The 26,899-nt window shown below is 39.7% G+C and overlaps 3 protein-coding genes across 10 annotated transcripts in view; all 3 read right to left on the minus strand.

Moving 5' to 3' along the window:
* The window catches only part of sik2b (salt-inducible kinase 2b), a 42,013-nt gene extending 19,994 nt beyond the window's left edge, over positions 1-22,019 (minus strand). For both annotated transcript variants that reach the window (XM_010795045.1, XM_010795044.1), the window contains exons 1-4: positions 21,513-22,019; positions 18,874-18,990; positions 15,100-15,163; positions 6,032-6,193 (exon numbers count right to left, since the gene is read on the minus strand). In XM_010795045.1, the coding sequence (XP_010793347.1) occupies positions 6,032-6,193; positions 15,100-15,163; positions 18,874-18,990; positions 21,513-21,650 (481 nt within the window). In that variant the 5' untranslated portion in view covers positions 21,651-22,019. The remainder of the gene's footprint in view (positions 1-6,031; positions 6,194-15,099; positions 15,164-18,873; positions 18,991-21,512) is intronic.
* The window catches only part of gabra1 (gamma-aminobutyric acid type A receptor subunit alpha1), a 314,765-nt gene that overhangs the window by 149,903 nt on the left and 137,963 nt on the right, over positions 1-26,899 (minus strand). The window lies entirely within an intron of this gene.
* LOC104965969 (layilin-like) lies at positions 22,770-25,545 on the minus strand. Its single transcript, XM_010795043.1, has 3 exons — positions 25,425-25,545; positions 25,110-25,227; positions 22,770-24,667 (listed from the first exon to the last, which is right to left on the minus strand). The coding sequence occupies exons 1-3, from the start codon at positions 25,531-25,533 to the stop codon at positions 24,352-24,354; spliced, it is 543 nt and encodes a 180-aa protein (XP_010793345.1). The 5' UTR covers positions 25,534-25,545; the 3' UTR covers positions 22,770-24,351.

Raw genomic sequence — 26,899 nt, forward strand, 5'->3', positions numbered from 1 at the left:
TCCGGTTCCTTCGACTAAAACCAATGCAATTTCTCCATAGGATTTTGTAAAATAGCTCGAAATAAGGTCTGTGGTTGACACAAATTGAAGAGACGGATCACGTTTTGTTCAGCCGGATAATATCCACATGTCTACCCTACTTTTATAATTTCCTAATCAACAGATTTATGATCGTTAGATTTATGATTCGAAAATTATAAAAGTAGGGTAGACATGTGGATATTATCCAGCTGAACAAAACGTGTTTTTTGTCGAAGGATCCGGAAAGAGTTTACTTCCGGGTTTTAGGACGCGTCACTGTGGCACTCTAGAGGAGTCTGCAGTTGAAGTGCACTGGGTTAAACAATGATGTGTTTATGTTATTAAGTCTACCTACGTTGACATAAATTGGGATGGCAAAAGACCTGCCTGTTCATGCAATACAAAAGAAAGTTCAGGAAATGTAAGTTCCCTGGGAATCACATCTAGGAATTAGGTTTGAGAGATTGGCACAAACTCCACCTGAAAAGGAAAATTGACACCAAGAATGTGAATGCATGTATTCAATCCATCTAATTACTGCCGTGCAGTAAGCAGCAGGTGTGGTTGACATAAAGTAGAGGGTACATCAGAGCAACATAGTGGGTCTTATTACAAGTATGTTTACGGTCTGATGCTGCTGTGAAGGTGAGATGCAGACAGAGCAGAGCGGAGCAGTGCAGTTGGTTTATCGTCAGAAGCTGTGACCCATTTCATGGAGCTGAATACTGAGCAGACTGGTTGACGTCAAACGCTCCAGCACGCTGCAGGCGACTAACAGCACTCAGAGCTCAACAGGAAGGGCGGGGTTGTGGAGTGTGAGAGTTTAACACAAAATGATTAGCATAATTGTAGCCTAAACATGTCATACCGCAAATACCCTTAAGCTAAAAGCTTGTTTGTGGAAATTACATGAGTGATATCGTTGTGAAGCATTAAGAGGACAACACCTAAAAGTCACAAATGTTACCAGGTCTTTTCTGTAAGCTTTGAGTATTGATATAGTTATGTGCCCTGGATTTACTCTTTTTACCCGTTTCTCACAGTTTTCATCACCCTAAAACGTTCTTCTTTCTCCTAGTATTCTTCCAAAAAACCTAAGCGTCTATTCTTGTGAAAAATTATATTTGACTGATTTAAGTGAGACTATGTAACTTTAACACATGAATAGTTCAATTTATATGCAATCAACACAATATCGCTCCATTAAATATACCAGTACAGATAAATATCTTACTTGGTGTGTTGTATAACCCTGAGTCTACGGTGGCTAATGTTATCAACATTTTCCATGTAGAACGGATGTGACTCATTTTACTGACTGAAGGACCCTTTTTTCTTATACTTTTCATCATCCTAAAACTGTCTTCTTCTTTGTCCTAGTATTCTTCAGGTTCCAAAAACCCAAGCGTCAATTCTTATGAAAAATTATATTTGACTCATTTAACTATGTAATTTTAACACATGAATTGTTCAATTTATATGCAATAGAACACAAACTTGCTCCATTAAATATACCAGATAAACCTTACTTGGTGTCTTGTGTGACCCTGAGTCTACGGTGGCTAATGTTAGAAACATTTTCCATGTAGAACGGATGTGACTCATTTTACTGACTGAAGGACTCTTCTCTCCTTGCTTCTTTTGCACTTTATTTAGCATTGACACATCATTGTCACATGGTGCCTGTTTCTTCTTCTGGGCGGTCTTAAGATGAAGGCTTGTAACGCTTGCTAGTACCTCATTCACACCAACAAATCGTTGTGTACAAACTGGATAAAACGCCGGCTTTTAGTTGTTGTTCAGGAGTTGATCCAACCGGCCCTGAAACACCGTTGGTGTGAATGAGGTATCGGAGAGGGCAACATCTAATTCAGGGTTGCCAACTCTCACGCATCTGGCGTGTGACACACGCTTTCACTCTCAATCTCACGCTCTCACGCTGCCCAAACTAATCTCACGCCAAAAACAAGAATACCGAAGACTAGAAACGGTTTTGAAAGCTTTTGTCACGTAGTGATCCTCTTCTCAATAGAACATCTTTGATAATGTCTTCTGGCCAATCAGAATCAAGATAACGGCGTGGTGTTGTTGCAGGAAGTCCCGACGGAGAATACTTTTGCTGTAGTACATCTCTATATACATCGATACAACATTACGTGTTCGTGTAGTAATAGATTTATTTATTTTCTTCTCAAGAGAGTACCAGAATGTGTATTTTATGTTAGTATTTCAAAAAATCTCCTGGGGGACAATCCCCCCAGACCCCCTGCAGGGGTTGGTTTTCAGCATGTCAACTCTTTCACCTGTGGGGAAATTGCAGGATTGGCTCCAGGTTGCCCTTTTTATTCACTACAAGACAAATGTGCCTTTTTATTTCATACAGTTCAATTTGGATTGAGACAGGGAAATAATCTAAACCTCACGCGTGGCGTTTCACTGTCAAGGGGGGCGATGTAGCGTGTACCGCAACTGCCGACCCGTATTGCGCATGCGTAGATCTAAGATCCAGTAGAAATGATAAAAAAGTTAAAGTCTGCTGCTTATTGTTCTACTAGGCCAAAATAGAGTCAAATAGTATATGAGAGTGAGAGTGTGTTAATTAATATATTTGGCAGTTTGGAGTAAGTCTGTAGATTTGTTTGTGTGTGTGTGTTTCATGTATAGGCCTCTCACGATAATTAATTTTGTTGTAAATTATTGCGATAAACGATAATATTGTCTGCACCGTTGTATGACCATTTTAGACCTCTGACATAATGGTAATATTTAATAATACTTCAAGTACATCCTTTCAAACTGCTAGTGACCCTTATTACAACTTTGAATCATCTTCCTACCAAAAACGACTTCTTAGTAGTTTTAGAATAAGAAACTCCTGCACGTGTGTTTATCTCTATGCTCTTCAAACTGGTTTGAATGGGGTAGGACTCGGTTAGAAAAGTTGATGTTGGATCAGAATTTTGCAACGTTAAAAAAAGATTTCACTGTCAATCCAATTGAAATAATCATCAAAGGACATCTACACATTCCTTAAGAAGCAGAGTGGATGTGTTTTTATTTATTTATTCAACTTTATAGAGGTTTTAAGTATTTTTCATTTCATTAAACCCGTGTGATTTCCACAATAGATTCTGTGTATTACAAAAGGTGTTTTTCCAACAGGTGTGTTTGATCTTGAGATTGTTTATACCATCTAAATAATTTAATTAAGCATGAAACACCTTGAGCAATGACAGCACTCTGTGGGTGGTTTCAGTCAAAAGAATAATAGTTAAGGTATAAATACCCATTACTGGTCTGGTGATTTGAGAATGTAGAACTTCATGGATTTTGTTTTTGAAAGAGGTTTTCTTTTTAACCACACACCTAAAACATGGACCATATTCCTGATATATACACAAAGGCTGCCTCATCTCCTTCTCTGATCCAGTGACACACTTTTGTTTTTTGTTATTTCTTCTCCTTCCTTTCCATCCCCTTCAATCTGTCAAATGCAATGGGGCTGTTTGAAGTAAAACATGAAGGCCACCCCCCGCTGCCTCTCTCCCTCTCCTCTGCAGCCACCCTGAGCCTGACCTTTCTTTGACTGACCGCTGCGGCTGCCTGGTTAAGCTCCATACAGACTGACCAGAGGTGGCCTTTAGGAAGCAGGGAGACATTATTCAACTGGAGGGAAAGACCCAGAGGTATCAGTTTAGAGTAGACTATGCCGAAACTATTAGCTGATTAATTGAAATAAGACTTGGGCTCATGCCTCGGATGTTTTCTGAAAAGCCCCGAATGTTTCACTTAAAGCCATTTAGTTTTTTTAAACGTCTCGTGAATAATGTGCAGTACCGGAGTCCAACAAAGAGGCAGCAGCCTGCGTACTGCGTACTGCGTAGCCTTCCCTGCCCTGAAGAAGAAGTGATCCTTCGTTAGCGTGAAGAGTGTGCTGTATGCGCTCCGCAGTAGCCCCGCTGCGAGGCTCCGGCGAGTTCATGAGCGTGCTCCACTAGCCCCCCCGGTCAACAACATCAAAATTCTGGGCTAAGCCCCGGATCGCCTACAATCCTAAATCCGCCTCTGGACGACATGCAAGCAAGGTCTGCAGGTCAGATTTGAACCTAAAACCATTGGTAACCCACTCCAAATGGCATTTAAAAAAGGTAACATGTGAATTTTTTTTTTTTAATCCACTTATATCACAAGTGTGGGTTCCTGTTTGTATGTGGTATCGACATGCAAATGTCAGCTGTGTCACACTTTACCACTGATCTACAGATGGCGGTGATGTGTTCCAATATGCAGGAATGCGTCAGCAAAAGCAAAAAATATGCCGTTTTTTTTGTTGTCAACATTTTCAGGTTTGAGTAAGGGAATGCATTCATCACATTCATGAGATTCAATGATATACACAATTAATTTAGTGAGTAACATAACTTTTGTTTGTTTACCCAGAGGGCACCTTTAGGATCTGAAATAATCAACACATTAATAAATGATGAGGATAACAATCGGATGCAGATTACAAAGGCTGAATGGATGGCTGATCTTAAATGACACCATTGTTACTGATGCAGAAAGAACTTTGAGGTGAAGACTGTCTTTCACATGTACTGTACATATCTTAACTTCATGTACCTTTAACCAAAACATGTCTGAGCGTGTTGTGGGTAAGTGAAGCACAGAATGTACCTTGCTGCTGATGTCCTAAACAGAGATGTTTTCTATAATCACAAGCCAGGTAATGTTCTGTTCATTGTATTCCTGCTTCAAACCTAATTTGCAGTGCAGGACAATCGGCTGTGAGTCAGACATGTTTAGGGAAATTACTTCTGGGGTAATAACTTATCATCTTGGACCCTTCTTAGAAACATTTAACAGGATGATGCAAGTTGAATGCAGTTGAAACGCTCGGTCCTACGTCAGTTATTGTTAGGTTCTGTGTAATTTTTTCCACATTTCATTTAACCTGAAAGAACAAATCAAAGACAATGAAAACTGGCCATCACGCGTATGAAGGTTAACCAGGATGCTCTTCTGTCATTTTTCCTGACTTTATTTTACTTTCTCAGAATCAGAATACCTTTATTCATCCCACAGAGGGGAAATGTACATTTGTTCCAGCAGAAAAAGAGCCAAAGACAGCTTAATGTTTAACAAGAAGTATGCATACAAAACAGAAAAAAACATTACAGATAAGATATATATTAAAAACAAGATTCTAAAGTCCATGACACAGAGTCCTTTGAAGACAAGATACTGTTTTTCCTGTAACACACCTTCATGCTAAGTTTCTCTGGTATATTTGTATTTTTAGCAGTCCACATGTGATTTGCTCACCTTTTAGTATCAGTTTCTAAAAGCCTAAGATAAACTTCAGCCCCTTTAGATTGTTGTCAGAGCTGCCTCCCTGCTATGCAGCACTCCTTATCATTCTCCCTTCATCTTTTAACCCCCTACTCTGTCACTGAAGTAGCCAATCCAATTTATCACCTTTTCTAGCCCTCCAATTAAACCCAAACTCTTCGCTCCACCCACTTATATTCCCTCAGTCTCCCTGTCATCCTCCCTCACTCTCGAAAACAGAGGTAGGGTGCCATTCTCACTAGCTATCTCTAAATGCCAATTGCTTAATAATCACACTTGGAAGCTTGTACTACAGACCTCAGGCTAAGTCTCAGAATGTATCTATCTATAATGCGTCTTCCTCAAAAAAAAAAAGAGGGGTACAATGGGAAATTATGTTTGATCTCCTCTGATCAAAACTATGGAAAATGTTCTACGAGACTTTGGATTGTTGCAGAGATTTCAAGATCTGGCATCGTTCAGCTAGGAGATATCTCGCAAGCAACCTCGGACCACTTCTCAACACTTTGCAAATGGCCTGGGCAGGTAGTTAAGACATTTCCGAGCTGCGCCGCCACTGAGATCATGGCAGGCAATGGATCAAAACTAAATTATTCCACCCTGAATATCTCATCCATCAATGAGTTAATAGGTTTTCTGCACCACGTTGTTACATTACCTGCTATCTTGATGTTCATATGGCCGTCCAGCAGCAGATTTTCAGCCTTCAGGTCCCTGTGGACGATGTTGCGGTTGTGACAATACTCCACCGCCGACAGGATCTGCCAGAACTTCCTCCTGGCCTCTAGCTCACTGAGACGGCCATGCTTTGCCAGGTAGTCTACAGACAGAGAGAGAGAGGGGAAACAAAGACAGTTGAGAAAGGTCATGTGTCATGTTCGAAGTAAATGCAGAGAATATTATACATTCACTTATATAACATGACTCTTCAGGTCTTTCAAACACAGTATAAGGTGTCCCCCTACTGTATGTTAAATCAATTAAACATTCTTTTTAACCGTCCAAAAGGGTTATTGCTTGTGTTGAAACTATAATTTACTCTTGATGAGGTGCAGGCCTGGTGTCAATAGTTTACAGCTGTTCTAGAATTACAGCATGCGTTGTAAACGGATTCAGGTCAAGATATACAATGCTATTTTTCTTTTGAAAGTAAACTCTGTTCTTACCCTCTGTGAGTGTGTGTCTTTAAGTGAGTGTGCGTGTGGAGAGAGAGAGAGCAGGCAGTGGTTGACAGTGGAGAAACTGTGTTGCCATAGCCGGAAGAGGAGAGGGGACGACGAGCTTTCTGAGAACTGGAGTTCTGTTACATTATGTCTACACTAGTACAAGTTGGAGCAGGGTGTGAGTCGGGGGTTAGTGGGAGGTATATGAGAGCAGTGCACATATACAAACTTGACATTAATTGGGAGAAATCAAGACCCAAGTGTAAATATGAACCTGGGTTTTTACCCAACGGGAAACCATAACATCTGATTTATCGGTTATGGACTGAGCACAAGCTGTGCGAGTGAGTTTGTGGTTGTGGAGAAAGAAGCATATGCATTTTTCGCGGGGCTAAAGTCATAAATTGCACTGTCTCCAGATCAATGACCTTTTCTCTTTGTTGGCTCCAACATCCCCTTCACTGTTTTTCTAACCTTTCACACACACCCAATGTTCACTAATTTTCACATAGTGGGCTGACAGACTATTCAGGATGCATGTTGTTTTTCAACCCTGTGAACTGGAAAAGTGTTTGTTGCCGTCGCCAGGGTTCCTCTTCACACCTCTCTGTCCAGATAGCTTGCTAACTCTTCATTTCACACTCTGTGGAAAACTAGATAGGACACTCTGTGTTGGCTTTCCTACAGCTGGCATGGATACAGACGACCGACTTAACCTGATGACAATACACCAAGACCACAACAAACCTGTTAGACAACAACAAAACTTACATATAAGGAACGCAATTATCTGAAGACCCTTAAGGTCATTTCAATAAAAGAAAATGTTCTGTCTCAAAGGAGACAGGGACATTTGGCTTAGTTTGCTTAAGATAAATAATTAAAATATATATATTTATTACTTTTTTTACAGAAGTAATATTGTTATGATTCTCCCGGTGTGCACACATTTACTTAAAGAAAATATCTCTTACAGCCTTTCAAACTAGGTTTCTTTCAAGATGCACAGAACAGTCACACTAAGCCAATTTCACAACCCAACAAAGCACATAAAACCTATTTAAAGTACAGCAGCTTATATCTTGAGGAGAGCGACATAAATCACATGGTAAACACTTCATCTCAACAACTCTGGTTCGTCTCAACTAACTAGGAGTTGACTGAAGGGTCAGCTTTGTGTTGAAACAAAGACTGTTCCATAAAAATGGCCATTAACGCCATGAAGTTTCAGGGATATCTTGCTGCTGTGGTTGATAAATAGCTAACACCTGACCAAGTAAGAAAACCTGATTAGATAGTGGCTGGCAAATTCCACAGAAGAGGCCGTTCAGTGACCAGGGCAGCTTTCATGTAACGCTGCTAATCAAAAAACACACTGGGGAGGGGAATGTGTCAAAGACATCCAAGTATGCACCTGGCAGGAGAAAATGACTTTAAAATAATAACCGTTCTGGGATCAAACCTCTCAGGTGTCAGTATGATTTAACTGAAGAGCTTGTTGGAGGGGCATACAGCAAAAAGTAGTACAAAAGACAAACTTTAGATTCAAGCATATCCCCACCAGGTTGGCCACATCTGACAAAAAATATAATCACATTTGCATTAGCAGTTATTTTCTTACGCCCTACATGACTCAATATTGCACGGAATAATCAATCATTAAAATTGTTGGCGAATAATTTAAGTCAATTGACTATTTGATTGATCAACTACTTATCTCATGTCTAAACAGAATCCCATTTGGGGAGACACACACACACACACGCCCCCCCCCCCCAGTGGAGGGATGAGTAATCCACTGATACAATGTTGGCGAGGGCAAGGGCCTAAGAACAGAGAGGGATGCAGAGGGGCATTCTGGGAAAGCGAGCAGAACAAGAACGAATCATAGGGGTATTAGGGAAGAGCTTAACAACGGCTGTGTTCTGCTTCTGCTGAGAGCGTGGTGCGGACCGAAGTCTCCCAACAGCTGCTCAGGTTTGGAGGGGACAAACATCATGAGTGAAAACTGGCTTGATGGCGAGACCTCTGGCTTGTGGGAGTGTGTGTGTACAGGGAGAGTGTGTGTGTATGTGAAAGGGACAAGGGGCAAACACACACTCTGTTCCCACATCAGTAACAGACACCCAAACCACTTAAATACAGCAGACACTTTAATGTCACATCGATGTGCGTGTTGATAGACGTTGGTGTGGATTTAACACTGACACCCTCAGGCAGTAAATTGGGCTGGAGCCAGCGGGAGAGGAACACTGCCCTTTCATCCAAGTTATACCCCTTCAAAGATCAGCTGCAGCTACTGGTTATGACAGGCCACTTCTCTTACATAAGGACTCAGTCAAAGCGTATTCAGATATAAAAAATAAATCCTGAAAAACAAAGCTGCTAACTTACTCCTGCATGTTTGAGCCACTTATAAAAGACCATTTCCATTTAACTTTTGGGTTATATTCCCCAGCATCTAGTCAGTGCAAGGTTGAGCAGTTACTACTGTTATTACTGCGGCAATATTGTATTGCCGCATCACTTTGTGAGTGCTACAGAAAGGTCTGGATCCACATGGTATCACTCTGGTATAGCGAAAAAACCCACTATGGCTTGTTTATGCTTGTTTAGATCAATCACAATTGTGTTGTGGCACTAAGCACAGCGATGGTGCCCTGTCAAATAGATAGCTGAGATATTGGAAGGGGAGGAGAATTCCTCTTGGAAAGGGTTGAATGTCAGTTTCCATGACCAACTTCCGAATATCTATATGGTTCGTGAAGATACTCTATCAAGGTATGTTATAATCCCATTATCACATTTATTTTTAGTGTGTTAATACAACAGTGATTAAAGTGACAGCAGGAGATTACACCCCCAACCTCAAAGTACTATGACTTTAGCACTACAGCAAACACCACTTAATGAATACACTAAATTAAGTTCTGACACTTGAAATGGTTCGGCATACCAGCTTACGTAACATATAGCAGAGCACATTACACGCTTACCTTTAATGGATGATTAAAGCCTACACAACTGATTAAGGAATATAATTAAGAATTAAATGGCAAGCTACGATAAAATTGGAGGACTTTACCATTCAGTTTAGCTAATACTGTAGGACTGATGCTTTGTGCAGGTGCAGATAGGAAAAAAAACACCACATTATTTAAACGTGTTTTATGTTTTACTAAACCACCACTACACTGTTTCCAAATATCTGCCATCACTGGAGAAGATGAACACAAATGACCTCAGCTCAAACTTAGACAAATATGTCAGGTTTATTCTCGCGTAACATTTTCCTTTTTGCAATTAATCTTTCATCACGTCGATACCTGAAAGCTGCCATGTAAGATGCAGCATGCAGGGCCGGCCCTTGGCATAGGCAGTATAGGCGAATGCTAAGGGCGCATCAACCCATGGGAGGCGCCAAATATTGGGGGAAAGAAAACATTTTTTACTTAAACTTCATAACAAAACAACTTCCCGATTTTGGATCAACAAAGTACATCTTATTATCTTATGCTAACAGAACTACGCCTATCTTGCGTACAGCGCCCATAAACTATGGCGCACCCCCCCCCAAATCAGGTAAGTTGAACTGCCAGAGGTTTATGTGAAATAGTTCTTTTTTTGAAATAATGGTTTTAGTGTGCAATTATAGGTTTTAATTTTGTATTTGTGTTACTTTAAAATAAATCAAACTCCCAAAAAACATGTGTGTTTTTATTAACATTGGAATTTACTGTGATGCAAGCGGCCGCGGTCGGTGGGAGGGGCAAATTGGTCAGGGCTGCATGCAACATTTTTTTTAATTAATAGGGAGTTAGTCTATTATTTTCAAGCATCAACAACTCATTATAGTATCAACTTCATGACTTAGAATTAAGTTTGTCATGGATACAATTATCCCGGTCATCAAAGTCAATGCGACCACACCCTGCTGACTAAAAGATGGGCAGGAAACTTACCCAATCAATATGCAGGACGGTTTATGGTGAAATAGTATAGACAGCCTAAGTAAATAAGAATGTGTCTCAAAAATCAGCCTGAGTATATCTTTGAAGTCAACAGTGTCCCCGTCTCATTTCCTTTCCATCAATTAGACAAGATATCTGTATGAGTGGTTTTTCTCACTGCCAGCTAAAACACTACCCTCTTTCCAGCAGTGCTTTCTTAAATATGCATGCCCTATATTTCCCCACCACCTTCAAATTCAAATGGATGTCCCCTGCTCTTGCCTCTATTCTCTTCTGCCTCCTCTCCCCTCCTGCCTCCGCTCTCCTCTCTGCAGTTTTGCTGTATTTGTGGTTGACCCAATTTCCAGGTTTGATCCATACTGCGGTGTTGAAGCAGACTGTGGAGCAGCATACTGACTGACTGACAGGCAGACACAAAGGCACATCACCAAACTGGCAGGGATGCCTCTGCTGTGCCCATAACTGTGCCCACCCATCCCTTTGTGAGCATGAACTCATCACTCTCTGCCTCCTTCTGCCAAACCCAGCTCCGCTTCTTTGTCTTTAGGGCTCCAGACGCACACAAACACAGACACACAACCCCCTCACGCTCCACCACAAGACTATTTACTGTTTGGTCTGAATCGGCTCATCCATTGTCTCACTATTTCACTGTTTCACTGTAACAGGGTGGGCTGCTGAGCATCCTCAACAACTAGCATCTTGCTCTCTTTTCGTAACCTATGGCCAGGGACAGACCTTAGAAAATTCATCATGTCAGAAAAGCGGAGGCAGCTCTCTCGGGGGTGATTGTGGAGGAAGAGGCTGGTGAGCTTGCTTGGCAGCTTATCCATTTGTCTGGGTGCATCATGACTGAAAGACTTGATCCATCTCCAGAAGACGTATTTGGAAATCAGAAATGATTGTTCAATTTTGTGAGATTTGATAGTGTAACACTAGTCTAGTGCTGCAGCTACCAGTCGCTGTCTGACTGGCTTAGCCAAAGCTGCTACTGCTGCAGCTGGTGATGACATATAAATGTCTTGCATAACTACATTACATTGTGCAATCAGAGCAGAGGGGTCTGAGGAATCAGGACACAATGGTTTTATAATACTGTGAGATGATCCAGGAGATAATCTATGGAAGGAAGATTAGGTTAACCAACCAAGATTGGTTATTTATTGGAATAGTTTGACATTTCTGGAAATACGCTCAGTCGGTTTCTTGACCAGAGTTAAAGAGACGGTGTTAGCTTAGCTTAGCAAGAAGAGTGGAAACAATGGGAAACGCATACATAGATCTGTGCGGGAAAAAAATGATCTCACAAAGTGGTATCTTAGTAGAATATTTCATTTGTCAAATCTCTCCTGAAACGAAATATATAAACAATGGTTGATATTATTTTTCCTGTGCGCAGAAAAAAGACTAGCTGTCCTTGCTGCCCCTTGATTCCAGTCTTCATGCTTAAATAAGACACATTTTCCCGTATGTAGCTCTATATTTAACAGACAGGAAATACAAAATAAAAAAGCATTTTGCCTATATTGCAAAACCTTTCCTTTAAGAGTGTACTACAGTATACAGTTCGAGGCTAGCAGAAGCTTCTGCTTGGTCCAACCACAATTAGTTGCAGAAGTTGTCACATATATACAGATACAGATGACTATTTCTGTTTTATCTCTGCAGATTTCTGTACTTCCTTTTTATTTTCAACCACACTCTCATTAATTTGTACTTGTGTCGTCCTCACAGCTCTCTCTGGGTCACAGGAGCAGGAGTTACTGCTGCTGAGTCAACATCACAAGTGGAACACTGGCCTCAGAGTTACAAAGACACGCACAGTCACACGTAGACTATTAGGTTCACCGTAGACTATCGCTGGAGTAATCCTCTGGACATCTGCGTCTGGAAGTAGGCTAGGTGCAAACATTCTCAGACTGTCTAATAGGTGAGACCAAAGTGAATGATGAATCCACAGGATTGCAGGTTGTCCACATCAGACAGGTCTATACTTGTGTTATTAATGCTTGAAATATTTGAATGTATGATTAGTTCATATCTGCATGTTCACAAAATAAAGGATTGAAGGGTTTTTATTAGCTTTAATAAAAGACAATTATGCGATTTTAAAATAAAAAAATAATACCTTTGCAATTAAAACACTTTTTTGGGGAGCTTATGTCCAGTTTACTTGAGATTGCAGTATGTACACATTTTAAACGTTGAGTTTGAGTGTGTGTGTAGTAGCGATAGGTACAGGAAATATGTTGCAGTAGATGATCATTTCCTATCTTTATGTAATATTTTTTATAAAGGTCTGTTTTACTCTTACGCATTGTAAACCACTTCTACAGTGAAAACAAATTATTGTTATTGTCCACATGGAATCTTGTATCGTGTTTTATGAACGTCTCTGTTAAAAACCTGGTAAATGACTGACTGGAAATTATTTTCTTTACTTAAAGAATCACTTCCATCTGTCCCAAAGGTCCAAAATGAAATAGGCAAGGTGTTTTTTCTTCTCTGTAATCTGCTTCTGCCAAAATGACAACATCTGGTCCTTTTTAGTCATTTTAAAAATCATTATGAAAGTCCTTCAGGCAGCCAAGATGAATCATAGAAGATTTATTTATGTGACATCTATTTGGCTCCTGTCAAGACTACTGACGTTGAGCCGTTCTCTGTTCATAATGTGAAACAGGTTACCGTTTAAAGATGTGATTGCATTTTGGAAAAGAACAAATATATATATAAATAACAAAAATGTTTCGCAAACATTACAAATAATTAATATAACATTAAGCAATGTATTTCATGGTTCCAGCTTTTCAATTGTGAGGATGTTTTCCTTCTGTTATAGTAAAAACACATTTTCACTATCTTATATAAATATTGGTTGATTAACCAAGAAAGATCAAATCACTTAATTTTGAAAATGACTAATACATTTGCTGCAGTCCTACATTTTAATACAAATAAATAAATAAAGGTTAGCTACACCAGACAGTCACATTACCTGAGAGTTGGGGTCCACAGATATGGAGTGCGATCAAAAAATGTTATAAAGAGTTTGCTATTGTCAAAAAATCTTTAAATAAGGTGTTTAATTTATCCGGAAAATTTGATATTAATAGTTGTAATGCAATAATCAGGTTTTGGTACAGCACTGTTTATATAATGCCTCATGTTTCCTTTACTTTGTTAACTTAATTTTGTAAAATTATTTAAAATGTTCCTACACTTCCCTAGGTGTATTACTGTTGTTATCAGTTATGCTGTTTGTATAGTGCAAATAGAAGTAAAGTAAACTGAACAAATAGCTGTACCTGTCCAATTCAATAGAGGTTTCTAATTTCTCTAATTTCCCTTCCTCGACTCCTCGAATCCTCCGGTAGTGACCCGGAAATGGATTTCAGCGCGCCATGTTGAAAGACATCTAATTTCTCTAAATGCACATCGAGGATCGAGCATCGAGGAGGCTCTCTGGAGGAGCTATAATCGAGGATACAATGATGGTTCCTCCACGGCTCCTCCGCGGATGTATTTCCAGCAACAGTGATGTTTAAAAGAGTCGTAACGCACGGCCTGACTTATCTCAGCCAATGACAGCTCTGCATGCATCCCCTGGACATCCAGTCTTTGATAGTGTTACATTATTATGAGAGTGCTCTCATACTTTTTTGATTCTGAAATTGTAGCCTATATATTTATATAAATATATGTGTGTTTTATATGTCCGCATCTGTAGCCTGTTATTGTCTCATTATGCCACACTGTGAATTAATTAAAGTAAATATATAAGTCGTCATGAACACAGTTCTGTCCATCAGAGAGTGCTGCTGTGCCTCCTGTCATCATTAACGGACGTCTCTTTAAAATGACTGCTCAGAGGACAGGATTTCTCATTTCTTTACACGCCTGCTGCTTCCACTCCTCTCTCCTCCTGTGGGCGGGACTAAGACACGAGGATAGGAGTCGAGGAGGGGAATTAGAGAAATTAGAAACCTTCAATGTCACGTGTGTTTCAAAATGGAGGCTCAAAATATGGGCCTTTTTCATTTTATTTGGGCTGATCGGCTCTTAAAAAATTATTACGTTTTAGGTTGAAAGACAGAAAAATTGTTTAACAGTATATATTCAACATATAATCAAACTCCCATGTCAGTGAAAGTGGAGAAATGACGTAATTGGCCAGCATGTTAAAAGTAATCTTACACAATCTGAGTAGTACAGTAAAGCAATGAACAGAAAGGGCTTCTACACCACATATGGTAATAAACAAAACCTTTTCTCTTTGAGGCTGCCTCTCTGTGGCCTTCTCAGTGAGATCTTTATATGACAAGTAAGCGGTGTCAGCACATTTAGCACAGCAATCATGAGCAGCACCTGACAAGGGCCACATCAGGATTATGCCGTCAATCATATGACCTTTGAGATTGGGTGTGTAAGACATTGTTACTTCCTTGTTTGTCCAAAAAATTACTGACACAACAGTTCAGATTTTGCGCAACCGAGATAGGGAAAATGTGCATGAACTGGGTGGGGGCAATATTTTTAAAAACTGCGGAAATACTGATCTTGTGTTTAAGAAATAATATAAAATCACTCACCAAAGATCTCCCCATTCTTGGCATACTCCGTGACCAAGTATAGCATGTTCTTCGTCTCCATCACCTGAGATAAGGAGAGGACGAAGGAACAGGTGCAGAGAGAGGGGAGAAAAGAGAGGGAGAGTGAATCCAAACAGCAGACACATTTTCAATAGCTATCTCACTAGATAATTTTAAATCTGCTGCATCAAGAGATAATTAGAGTAAGGGAAAAAGGAACCAAACAAACAAATAACCCAAGGAACCAAACAAACAAATAACCCAAGGAACCAAACAAACAAATAACCCAATATAATACACAATTGTCCACATTAAAACCACAGTGCCTGGCCTCCACAGAGCAAAACAAAATGTTATGAATGGCACAGGGTCTAAATACGGCATCCATGTAAGAGAATGGAGGTGGACGGATGGTGAATGGTACTTAAAACCTTTCAGCCCTCACACCGTGCTGTGTTGTGTAGGAGGAGGAGAACAGATTTAGAAGCAGAAACACTCTGGAGATGAACAGAATTAAATGCGGAGGGGAGAATCACATGGAGAGAAGAGGATGAGTCAGACACAGTGAGCCAGACGTTCACACTAGAAATCCCACGCTCATTGTTTATGATCAATTTTCCATCTGTTACACTGACCGATTCATGGATTTAGGAAATTAAAGCCCATTTTTTTTTGGTTGGCCCTGGTTGTGTAAAAAAAACACATCTTGTCTTCTCGGTGTTGTCGAGCTGGAATCCAACTGATTCAGCGATAATGAGGAGCCTACCCATACCGGGCTTAATTCATCAGTCAAAACAAGTGGCATTGCGTTTTTGACATACAGCATCTATTCTGGGGAATAAACCTTTCTCACGTCACAGCAAGAAGAGCAGATGAGTAACTAATGGTATTATCAATGGTTCTGTTGAGTGTCAGTAAACCAGCATGCACAATAGCAGGGCCCTGGCACACCTGAATGGAATGCAGCCATTACTAATCTATTTAATTACATCTGTGTTTGACAAGATAGGGATCCACATTCAGAGACGCATATTTTTATTTTACAATGGATATCTTTCTATCATTTTAGTTCGTACAGACAGCTAGACTCCGAGTAGATTCATATGTTGTCTGTCCATCTGTTGGCAATCCTAAACTTATTATTCATAAGTTTGAAACACCATTGGCCAAACATCAGGGAAACAGCAGATGTAGTTGGTAGAATTTTCAACTTAAAGGTCACCTATTGTGCAAAATCCACTTTTTCATGTCTTTTAGACATAAACATGTGTCAGGGGACACATGTTCCACATGTCTGTGTAAAGACATTCTGAAAGTTTCAGGAAAAAATATGAACCTGATCCATTTATATAAAAACCTGTCTGAAAATGAGCTGATCAGATTTTGGCCACTTTATGATGTCATAACGATTTTTTGGCTTGTGTAACCATTAGCCAATAACCAAACAAGGTAACCCCCCCCCCCCTAATTTTTTTCCAACTAAAAACAGAGTCAAATGAAATATGAATACAATTTTAACAGCGAACTATCCTATGTAAAAATTAGACATTATTTTTTAACAATCACTGCAATTTCCGTCTGATATACCCCATTCTGCAGACTTACAATACCTCGTTGTTACTGTACCTAAAAAGGTACAGAGGTTTAATAGACAGCCCTAAATATGATCATTTTCTGTGTTTCAGATTTTGCTACAGAACCCTGTTGCTACAATGTAACAATTTTTTAAACAATTTATTTATCATGTCTGCAGCTGCTAACTAGTAAAAGCTTTCCTACACCATTAATAATCTCTACACCAATTCAATAGAGCGGATAGAATACATTAAGTACATATTATACAGTGCTATACTGAAAGAATACAGTATGTCTGGCTCCAGATTGCTTTGACTTTGAAAAATCGCTATGGGGAAAATAACCGAAGCTAAATCTGTGTAATTTAATAAATATAGTCCGAATTCCAGATCCCACGAAATGCAAGCTGCACTTTGTGATTAGCTCGTTATAGACTCTGACAAAAGTACTGACTGACAAAACTCTGAAAACAACATTAAGTGTTTATTTTGTCTGTTTTAAGTTGTTATACTTGTAGAGAGAGTAGAGTATGCAGGAAAGTGGGAAGCTGAACACTCTGCAACTTAGACGGTTAGAAAATCAGGGCACAGGAGTGAACTTCAAAGAAGACGCCACACAACACATAACAAACTAGAATGGGGTCCACAGTTGGGTTTTCTGTGTTTTTTCATTAGCCAAGGATTCTCTTTGAGCAGACCAAACTTTACAAAACTAGAAAGGAAATCACTAATTGACCTGAGCTGATTGGATGGATGTGCTGTTGGAAATAATGATACACACCAAAACACAAAACTGGAACAGTGCCAAATGGTTGTGTAATGATAATGAACACTCATTTACTTTCCATAAACCAACTAACAGGACCCCAAAGGCTTATGTAATACGACTAAATCACCAACTTTTTTGAGTTATGGAGGGTAGGCAATTAAAATAGCACAGCAAAATTATTTTTTTATTAGCCTTAAAAAAAAATGTAGGCACATTTCTGCCGCATGAAATAATATCACAACTTAAAAAAACAGTTAAAAACATTTCCATTATAGATTTTTTTGTAATTACAAAAGAAAGCCATGGTGTTCAATGCATTTCTGGATAACAGAAAGTGACAAAGAAGATGTAATCAGGTTTTTTTCACTGCAGACACCGTGACTTGTCATATTAAGTTAAGAACAGGTGTCACTAATAACATAAGCTCTGTTATATTCACATGTCCCTGTAAGCCAGGGGTGTCCAAACTTTTTTCACCGAGGGCCACATACAGAAAAATATGAGAAGGGCTGGGCCACTCAAAAGAGGTGAGGTGTATTGCCTCATAAGCTATAAATCAGCAAAATCAATCAAATGCATTAACATGCATTTAAACTGTCCTTCGGCGCCACTCGATGACGTAGTATACTTGAAATAGTGGCTCTGCAGCAGGTTTACTCGACATTGAGAAACGGCCAGTATCACAATACCACGAACCAGGATTTCAACATGTGTGACTTTGTAACTACAGTATGCAATTTGTGTTTTCACAGTACCAGTTTATGCTGTTTTACTTATAGAAACACCACATTTGTGGAAATTCTTTGCTGAAATGTGACCTTGTCCTCAGACAACTAATTTCAACATTAAGTCTGGAGGCACTGACAAGAATGAACAGTGTTTACCAAGCAAGCAGTCCATTCTTAAATAGAGCTGGATGCTGTAGTACAATAATTAAGTATTTTATTAATATAATCTTGTTTGAACCCCACCAGTAGCATGTTCACACGGTGCAGAATGTCAGTCAGTTATTTACTATGCCCTCATATCTTAAAAGTATCCAGGGGTGGCAGGTTCTGCTAGGCAGCAGTTGTTTGCTAATGCATTAGAGAATGACCTGGATTAACCCTGCGGTTCAACACCCTGACCCTAAATAACGAAAGAATATCAACAAGAAACAGTGGTGAATTCTGCTTGAAGAATCGCATTTGTTTTTAACACGCTAAACAGGTTAATATATGGCATCCACTGCAATGTTTGTTGCAAATAATATTAGCTCAGCTGCTTTCTGAGTGGCCCCTTTAACCAGGGAAAAGATGACCCAGCTGCTGTTTAATTGTGTAATACATTTCCAAAAAAACCATATTAAAACCCAGAATAAACCTTTTATAGACATCATTACAACATTGCAAGCAACAACTTTTTTGAGTCTGAATCATGTTTCAGACTCACCTGGTACAGCTTGATGATGTGTGGGTGGTCCAGCATCTTCATAATCTGAACTTCCCTGTAGATTTTCTCCAGGTTGACAGCATCCAGTTGGGTCTTGTCGATGATCTTGATGGCCACCTGCAAAATGATCAAGAATCGACGACACAAGCTTTATCAGTCAGTTTCTCAATAACATACTCTAGATAGAAACACTACCAACACTCACACAAACGCTATTACAGAAAGCAATTTAATATTATCCAAGAAGCAAAAAGACAGTGTGTTCTTTCTAGAGTTCTGAGTCACAACATAAATACTTAAATACAGCCCATGCGGAAACCTTCATAAACACTTAAAATGTGCGCCAAGATGAAATATCACATGAAGGTAAAGCAAAGGCAAACACAGGCCTTGTTGAATATACACACACACATATAAACACACAATGACACATGTAAATCGCAAACTCACAACTTCAACACTCTTGGCTTTGATTAATGATGTCCGGTGGGTAACAAGGCAATATTAACATCTCTCCTTCAGACTGTCTCATAAACAACATTTCATCAGTGTGATCTGAAGTGTTTCCAAGCGTCTGTGAGCCAAGCTGCAGGAGTAAACAACAGGAGACCCCAGTTCCCCTCTCAGCTATCGCACCACACAGCTAGATGTACTCAAACAAAACTCTTACTGAGCTGGAACAATCGTTATATATATATATCGATCATTTGACCTACATAAAAGGAATCTGAAACTATATTTATGATTGATAGTTTTATTTCTCTTTTATGATAGGAAAGATATACTTTATTCTACCGATTTATCTGGTTGTTGCATAAAAAGGTATCAAAAGTATATTTGACTTTAGGACCATTGGTTGGAAAAAGCAACCTATTTAAATATGTCAACTTAGGTTTTATGGAAGATATGAAAGTGTTCCCTACCCAAACATTTATCAATTAAGAAACTACACTAATCAAAGATCTAGAAAGGCGGTTCTGAGCAATAGATCCAGTATTTTAAAGGTTTATCCAATGCAAAAATGGCACATAACCTATAAACCTGTTGGTGACACAAGATTTTCCAGTGAAAACTAGTGACCTTAATTTCAAACTTTTCGATGCTAGATATCATTGTATTTTTGGCTTTGTCGATGCAACTGTATTATTCAAATGGTCTAAACACTGTCTTATATTTGGATTTAATTTTGAGGTGTACACCGCCCTACTTGCGCCATGTTAAATCCTTTTAAACATTATGAAGTTAGCACTTACACATTTGAAGTTAGCACTAACAGATTTGAAGTAATGGGTATTTCGATATGTTAAACACCCTTCATTATAATCTCCTTACCCACGGTACAGACCGGTATGACATTTGGCATCAAATCCTATGAGGAAATTCTTAAATTGTTTAATGGCACTCCAGCAGCAAGTGGAGACCTCAAGGGCATAACATTTAAATCGCTAACCTAGTACAAGGATTACAGGCTACTTAGCATGAAAAGATCTGAGACAAGCAACTGATTACATTGTCAACAATACTAACCCAAACACAGACACACACATACAAACACCGTATTGCGTACTCTGCTGGCACAAGGTCATTTAAGGACAATGAGCTAGAGGAATTTATCTCATACATTTAGTAATGAGAGCAAAAATGCAGGGCAACGCTGTGCTCAGAGATGGATACATGTAATAAATGTCCGTCCCACTGACCTGACAGGCAGGACCACATGGGAATGGGCCAGCACTATGTGAACCCAAGAGTATGTAAATAATAAAATCAATGGGTATAATAGCAGGAGCCATCAGTAGAAGAAGTAGGACACACACACACACACACACACACACACACACACACACACACACACACACACACACACACACACACACAAGAAAGTAATGGTACTCATTGGTACTGGTGAAGAAAGACCTCTCTGTATGAAGCTGAAATAAAACTAGTCTGACAAATCCAAACCCTGAACATTCTGCATCATGTCCACACTAACTGCAGACCCAGGAGCACTGTTGCAGGAGCATGTTGGTCTCTGTCTGCATGCATGCGTGCAAAAACACTTTGCTTTCCAATTACAGAGCTCTGGCTGACATACCCTGCTCCTCACAAAGCTCTTGGCAATGATGGGGCACAAGAAACCACTAAATCACATCATTATTTGGATTAGATAATGGGACCACCGACCCATGCTGCATGCCCCAGATACAGCCATGTTTACAGCAGCTAGACTGTTGAGATGGTACACGGTGGCACTGTCTGGGTCATTACCAACAGGAGTGCAGGTGCATGATGCTGGTGTGGTGGAGCAAAGACAGCACGCATGTTTACAGTTTGTGTTTCCGAGCAGCACTGGTGGTCAGACCTCTTACTGGCAGTGATGTGGTCTGAGGGGGTGACCGTGCAGGGAGTCGTTGCTCCTGTACCTGCAGGTATTAAAACACACCAGCTGTTGCTGGCACTAAGCCGCCAAGTGACCGGTAGTTACTTGATCCAAGTTTATATTAGTGCCTGATGTGGACAGCATGTCGGTATCTGCTATGAATATCTGGAGTGTCAACTAGTGCATAAAAAGTTATGTAACTCATTCGAACAGTAGCCTAAGTTAGCTTTCGGGCTAACTAGTTTACAGACACACTCACCTCTGTCTTGGTTATGCGGTGTCGAGCCAGCTTCACGACAGCGAAATTGCCCTTTCCTAAAGTGCGCTCGATGTCGTAAAAGCCCACTCGGACCGGACCCCGGGTCAGCGGTTTTTGGACAGTGTCAGCCATGACCATGCTGTTCTGGATGAGACTGTTTGTGAGTAGGAGGCAGCCAGACGAGCAGGGGACACACTGGGGGCTCACAGCTACAGATAAAGACGAAAGGAAAACAAACCGCCCGCCGCCGCCACCACCGCTGTTCGAAGCGTGTCCATTAAAAATAGACAAAGTTGATTTCTGTGTTGCCCTGCCAGCTTGATCGCCAGTGTGGCGATACTATCTCGTCAGTGCAGCGATACGAAGCAGGCCATTTGCTGAACCCGGGGGCTGTCACACCATGTTCTCCAATACAATAGAGCTATAATATTTCAGCTCGAGGTGCCTCTATCAGCCACAGAGCACACGAGTTGACTTGCAAAGAGGCATCATGTTCTCTGGTTGACGTGTATTGACGTCAGAGCCATAGGGGTATTTGTACAGGGGGCGGGGCCACCGGGCCGCTCCACACTTCAGTGCCAATTGGTTGCCAAGACAACCAGACCCACCTCTTACGTCAACCGGTAAAATTGCTATTCTGAAATCTGTTTGCTTGCCTGCCCTGCTTGATTGCACGCTTAGGTAACTTTTAAGTTTCGTGCTGCAGGTGTTTGATAGGCTTTGAGTCGGCAGAGACTCAAAGAAAACATGATTTTATTATTAAATCTTAATAGAATGAATTCTAAATCCGCCTGGACCTGCACCTTTACTTGTTAATAGTAAGGCATCTGCAAGAATCAATGAAGAAAATAGCCTAAAATAATATGAATAGAATTAATATTAAGATAGAAAAAAGTAAATTTAACATGATTTCTAAATCTAGTCATATAATCCAGATACATTGAAATTGCTATTACGAATCTCTTTACTATAATATAAAACATTGTATAATGAAACATGGCAGGAGCTTATGTGATACTAGACATTTCATCAGCCACAAACACAATTTGGTCAGCTGCGTGTATAACAGCGCCATCTGTTGGCAAAAATAGCAAATTGCAGCAAGGCTACTAATACTGTTCAGAGGTGGTATTTCTGCTTTAAATGTTTATTCACACACATCTAACGTGACACAGACACTCCCCAACACATGTATACAGGTACAAACACATTTGAACATATTAATATAATAATTTAAAAAGTAATGAAACCACAACATATTGCAAACAAACTTTTATTTGACACCCGAAGATCATGTCATGTTAGAAATGAAGCACGCATTCACACCCTGCAGTGGTTTGCTTCAGCTCATGCAGTGACAGACCAACACAGAGCAGAGGATTACTAAGCGGGCAGGCAGAGCATACACAGCAGCATACACTTCCTGAATGTAAGAGTTCCAGATGTGCTTTTGGCATTTCCTGTCTAAGATTCTCCAAGAACACAGTCAGCCTCTCCTTACTGGGCTTGCTTTATCTTTCCAAAACACATACCCAGCAGCCCACTCACAAAGAACACAGGCATTTGTGTTCAGATGTATGTCCATGATTATTTGAAGATAAAAGAAAGGCATATGCTTTTACACGCTAACACTGATGAATGACTACATTAAATACTCAGATGATGGTTTAGTTTCCCACACGGTCAGGTGGAGTCGGGAAAAGCCCGCAGCTTTGAGGTTGACTGGGGTCAGCAAAGTTCAGTCATCAGTGTTTCCACATACGTTGTCCTGTTCCCTGACATCAGAGTCCAAACAGGAAGCCTTACACTGGGCTGACACCACTCTTTAGTTTTAGAGAAAGGGTCAGAACAGCCCATAAATAGAACAACTCCACGGCCATATAGTAAGACAAAAGGATATTTTTTCCCTTGTGTTTCATAATATCTGACGTCAGTGCAAAAAGGTTGAGTAGTTTAATTTTGGATTGTTTAGAGATGAGTAATCTTGTGTGAGTCCTCAAAACTTGCACTTATTCCTAGGGTTAGTAAAAAAATCCATGCCAAATATATCAGCACTGCTGCTCAGCAAACCTGACCTGAATCAGTATGGCTTAATTGAGTTCATTAATGCCTCTTTGAAGCGAAAGCCTTCGTGCTGCTGACATCTTTTGTTGGAGAATTTGTCCAGATTATGTATGTTAATCTTATAGCGCCACCATAAGGGTGATATGTGTTTTTCTAAGAAAAGTGTCTCAACATCTATTAAATTGAATACAAACATTTCATCTAAGAATTCCTTTAGTTTGTTACCAATTATCTGCAAGACTAATCTGACATGCCCATTAGCCTCAGGTGTTCTCTGCAGTGCACCTGTGAAACATAAACATTTGATCAATAGCCTTTGTTAGCACGTGACAGTGGACAAGGACAGTGTCACAGGGCTGCTAACATTTCTGCTGAAGCTTTGTCTAGTTTAATAATAAAACGTATTGGGAATAGACTAGCATTTAATGTAACCCGTGTATTAAACTTTATTCCAACCGTATGCCATGCTCATATTCACAATTTCACAATTAGCCTTACAATTGGCAAATCTTTGGGATGCCCCGCTTCAAGAATTTATCTGACTTGCAGATTTGAATGCTGGCTGCTTTAGAATGCAAAAACTGGAGATACATGCACACTGGTGAAAAGTTTTTGGAACATAAGTTCAGGCCGACACAGCCACGTGTTTAGTTATCCTGCACCACACCAGCATGTGGTGTACAGGAATGAAGGGATGGAGAGCAGGGTGTTCCTGTGTCTAGCTGGGTAGATAGTGGGTATAAGATTGATGGACACTAACATAGACCACATTTTTTTATCCGTAAATCTCATTTTCAACCCAACCAGCATGCCGGCTCTGACCTCTGCAGGTCTCATAGATGTCATTGTTCACAAAGCCACTCTCCTTTACCACGCATGACACATTCTCATAATCGTCACACTGGGATTCCTGGGAAGGAGCACAAGGATACTTTTTCATGATGTCTACCGGCATGCTGCTGTCCAGAGCAGTGTGGTGCAGTTTGGTAATGTCACTGAAGGCGTAAGGTCCTTGTACGGCATAAGGTGAAGCTGTTGTTGTCTTCCACGGTTTGGATCGGCTGGGGTAGCTATCGGTTTTTGTGTTCCTCCTGAATATAACAAATAAATACATTAAAATAGGATCAATGCATTGTGCTGCTCATCCTAGAAATTCCTACTGTACAGGCCACTGAAAGGGAGCAAACACATTATGCTATACGTTTTCAAAAGCATACTTTTCCCAGACCAAAGGCACCATAAGTGTACTTTATAAGTTATACTGTATATAACCTGAAATCAATTTTGCTTACATTGAAGAGGTTGAAGAGCTGTACTGATGTGACCTATTAAATAATCAATAATGCATATCACACAACTATATTAATGACTTAATTAATGCAGAACAAAGGCCATTTAGCCTTTTTAAAAAGCTTCTTAATATGTCATTGTAATCTCTGATCTGGAAACATCTCGTTTCATATTTGAAGTACAACAGATAAGTACATGGTATTGTTTTTTTTTGTAGAACAGCTTTTACTTTTCTACTTTTACCTCTTGGCATGCTTTCTGTAGCAGAAGAACCCAGCAGCTGCAAACAGCAGCAGCAGGAGAGCAGGAATAGTTGCATACAAGATGTAGGAGACATACGGGGTGTTCTCTGAGAAAGATACTGCAAAGGAAAGAGGAATACTTCTTAGTAGAGCACAACTTTTTTTTAGGATGGCTTTATAACAAAGACTTGTATCCTTCAATAGTTAGGGCATGTCAGAGGGCATGTCTTCCCCTAAAAACATAAAGAGCTTCCACTCTAGTGAAAGGATCAACAATAAAATATAATTTATTCTATGTTTTAGATTTGTTTCTTACCTGATGACTCTGGTAGTCCTATTTTTATCTTCTCATCTCTTTCTGCAGTTGAGGAAACGTTTGGCCTTAGAGATGGAACTAGAACAATCAGAAAACAAATCACCATCATCAGTTTATATTTTTTTGCAAATGTATACTCTTGATTTCTTCCAAAAGAAACAATCAAAGCAGGAGTCAGTATGAGCGTAAATGTTAAAAGCCTCATGTATAACAAATTCTATGTATTGTACCTAATTGTTAGAATGCTCCCATTGAAATGTCCTTGTTAGTAGTTCATTTGATCACATGCATCCTTTTGCACATTAGTCTAAAGTAGTAGTTTGAAGTAGATATTGTTGGTAGTTTGACGTTTTTTCAGAATGTATGTGAATACATACACTGATAATTCACTTTTTTCCTGATTAGCATCTTTCTTCAATGGAAACGTAAAGATATACATGCTACAAAACTGAATACAATTATTAAAAATGATAATTTTTATGTCAACCTTAAAACATTGAAAAACAGTGCTCTGAATATATTTGGGCGTCAGATGCCTAATTCTGTAGTTAGAAGGGACATCTTGTGGGGCTGTTACAATTCATAGTCAGTAGCTTTTAATCATTTGTTAAGTGCATGAGTCTTAACATTTAAATAAGTAAAAAACTAGCGACATCATGTGATGCTGAATCCCCAAACACCTGCAAATGATGTTCAATTTTCCCACCAACATCACGTGCTTGCTGGTGAGTGAGCTGCAAGTCTGTTGTATCGTTATAACGTCACATCATAAATATAACTGCTTTAGGCTTTCTTTACGGATGGATTCTGGTATTCCAAAACCCAGTTACTTAAATCACTACTTTTAAAGGAATAAGATGATCAGTATAAGTTGTGTATTTCCTCTTCAAACAATGCAAATCTCGTTCAGCCACTGCATCAAACTTCAAAGACAAAAAACACTGTTCTCTTCGTTAAAAAACAAGATGACGAAAGGATCTTAACTTGGAAATTAAAATTGGAATGTTGGCCATGAGGAGTTTTGCAATTAGGACCGCGCATTTTCAGTATTGTGATCTATGTATTGTCGGTTTGTTCAAACGGTCGTAGACTGATGATATGTGTATGTCATCTTAATGGCCTACTATGTTTGTATATGTACATGTATGCGGGAACTGCAGGACGGGGAGGGTCCAGGAAGAAATGTCCTTACTGGGTGGACAATAAAGTAGTATCGTACATCATACATGTACTTGGTGATGAAGTGGACCTACAGATTATAGGGTAAACAACCCCAAACCCTCAACATACATTTCGACCATCATGATGTGAGGTCTTCATTTACTCACAAGGAAGGGAAAGGGATGAGTTTGCAATTTAAAGTGGATAACAAAATAGTGATCGTATGGTTTTAGTCTTTTTTTAATCTAAGACATAAACACATAAGGTCCCTTGTTTACTTTAGCAACAGCTCAAAATCATCATTGGCATTTACC

The sequence above is a fragment of the Notothenia coriiceps genome, unplaced genomic scaffold (genome assembly GCF_000735185.1).
Source record: "Notothenia coriiceps isolate Sejong01 unplaced genomic scaffold, NC01 NC01_scaffold00037246, whole genome shotgun sequence".
In the NCBI taxonomy this organism is placed as follows: Eukaryota; Metazoa; Chordata; class Actinopteri; order Perciformes; family Nototheniidae; genus Notothenia; species Notothenia coriiceps.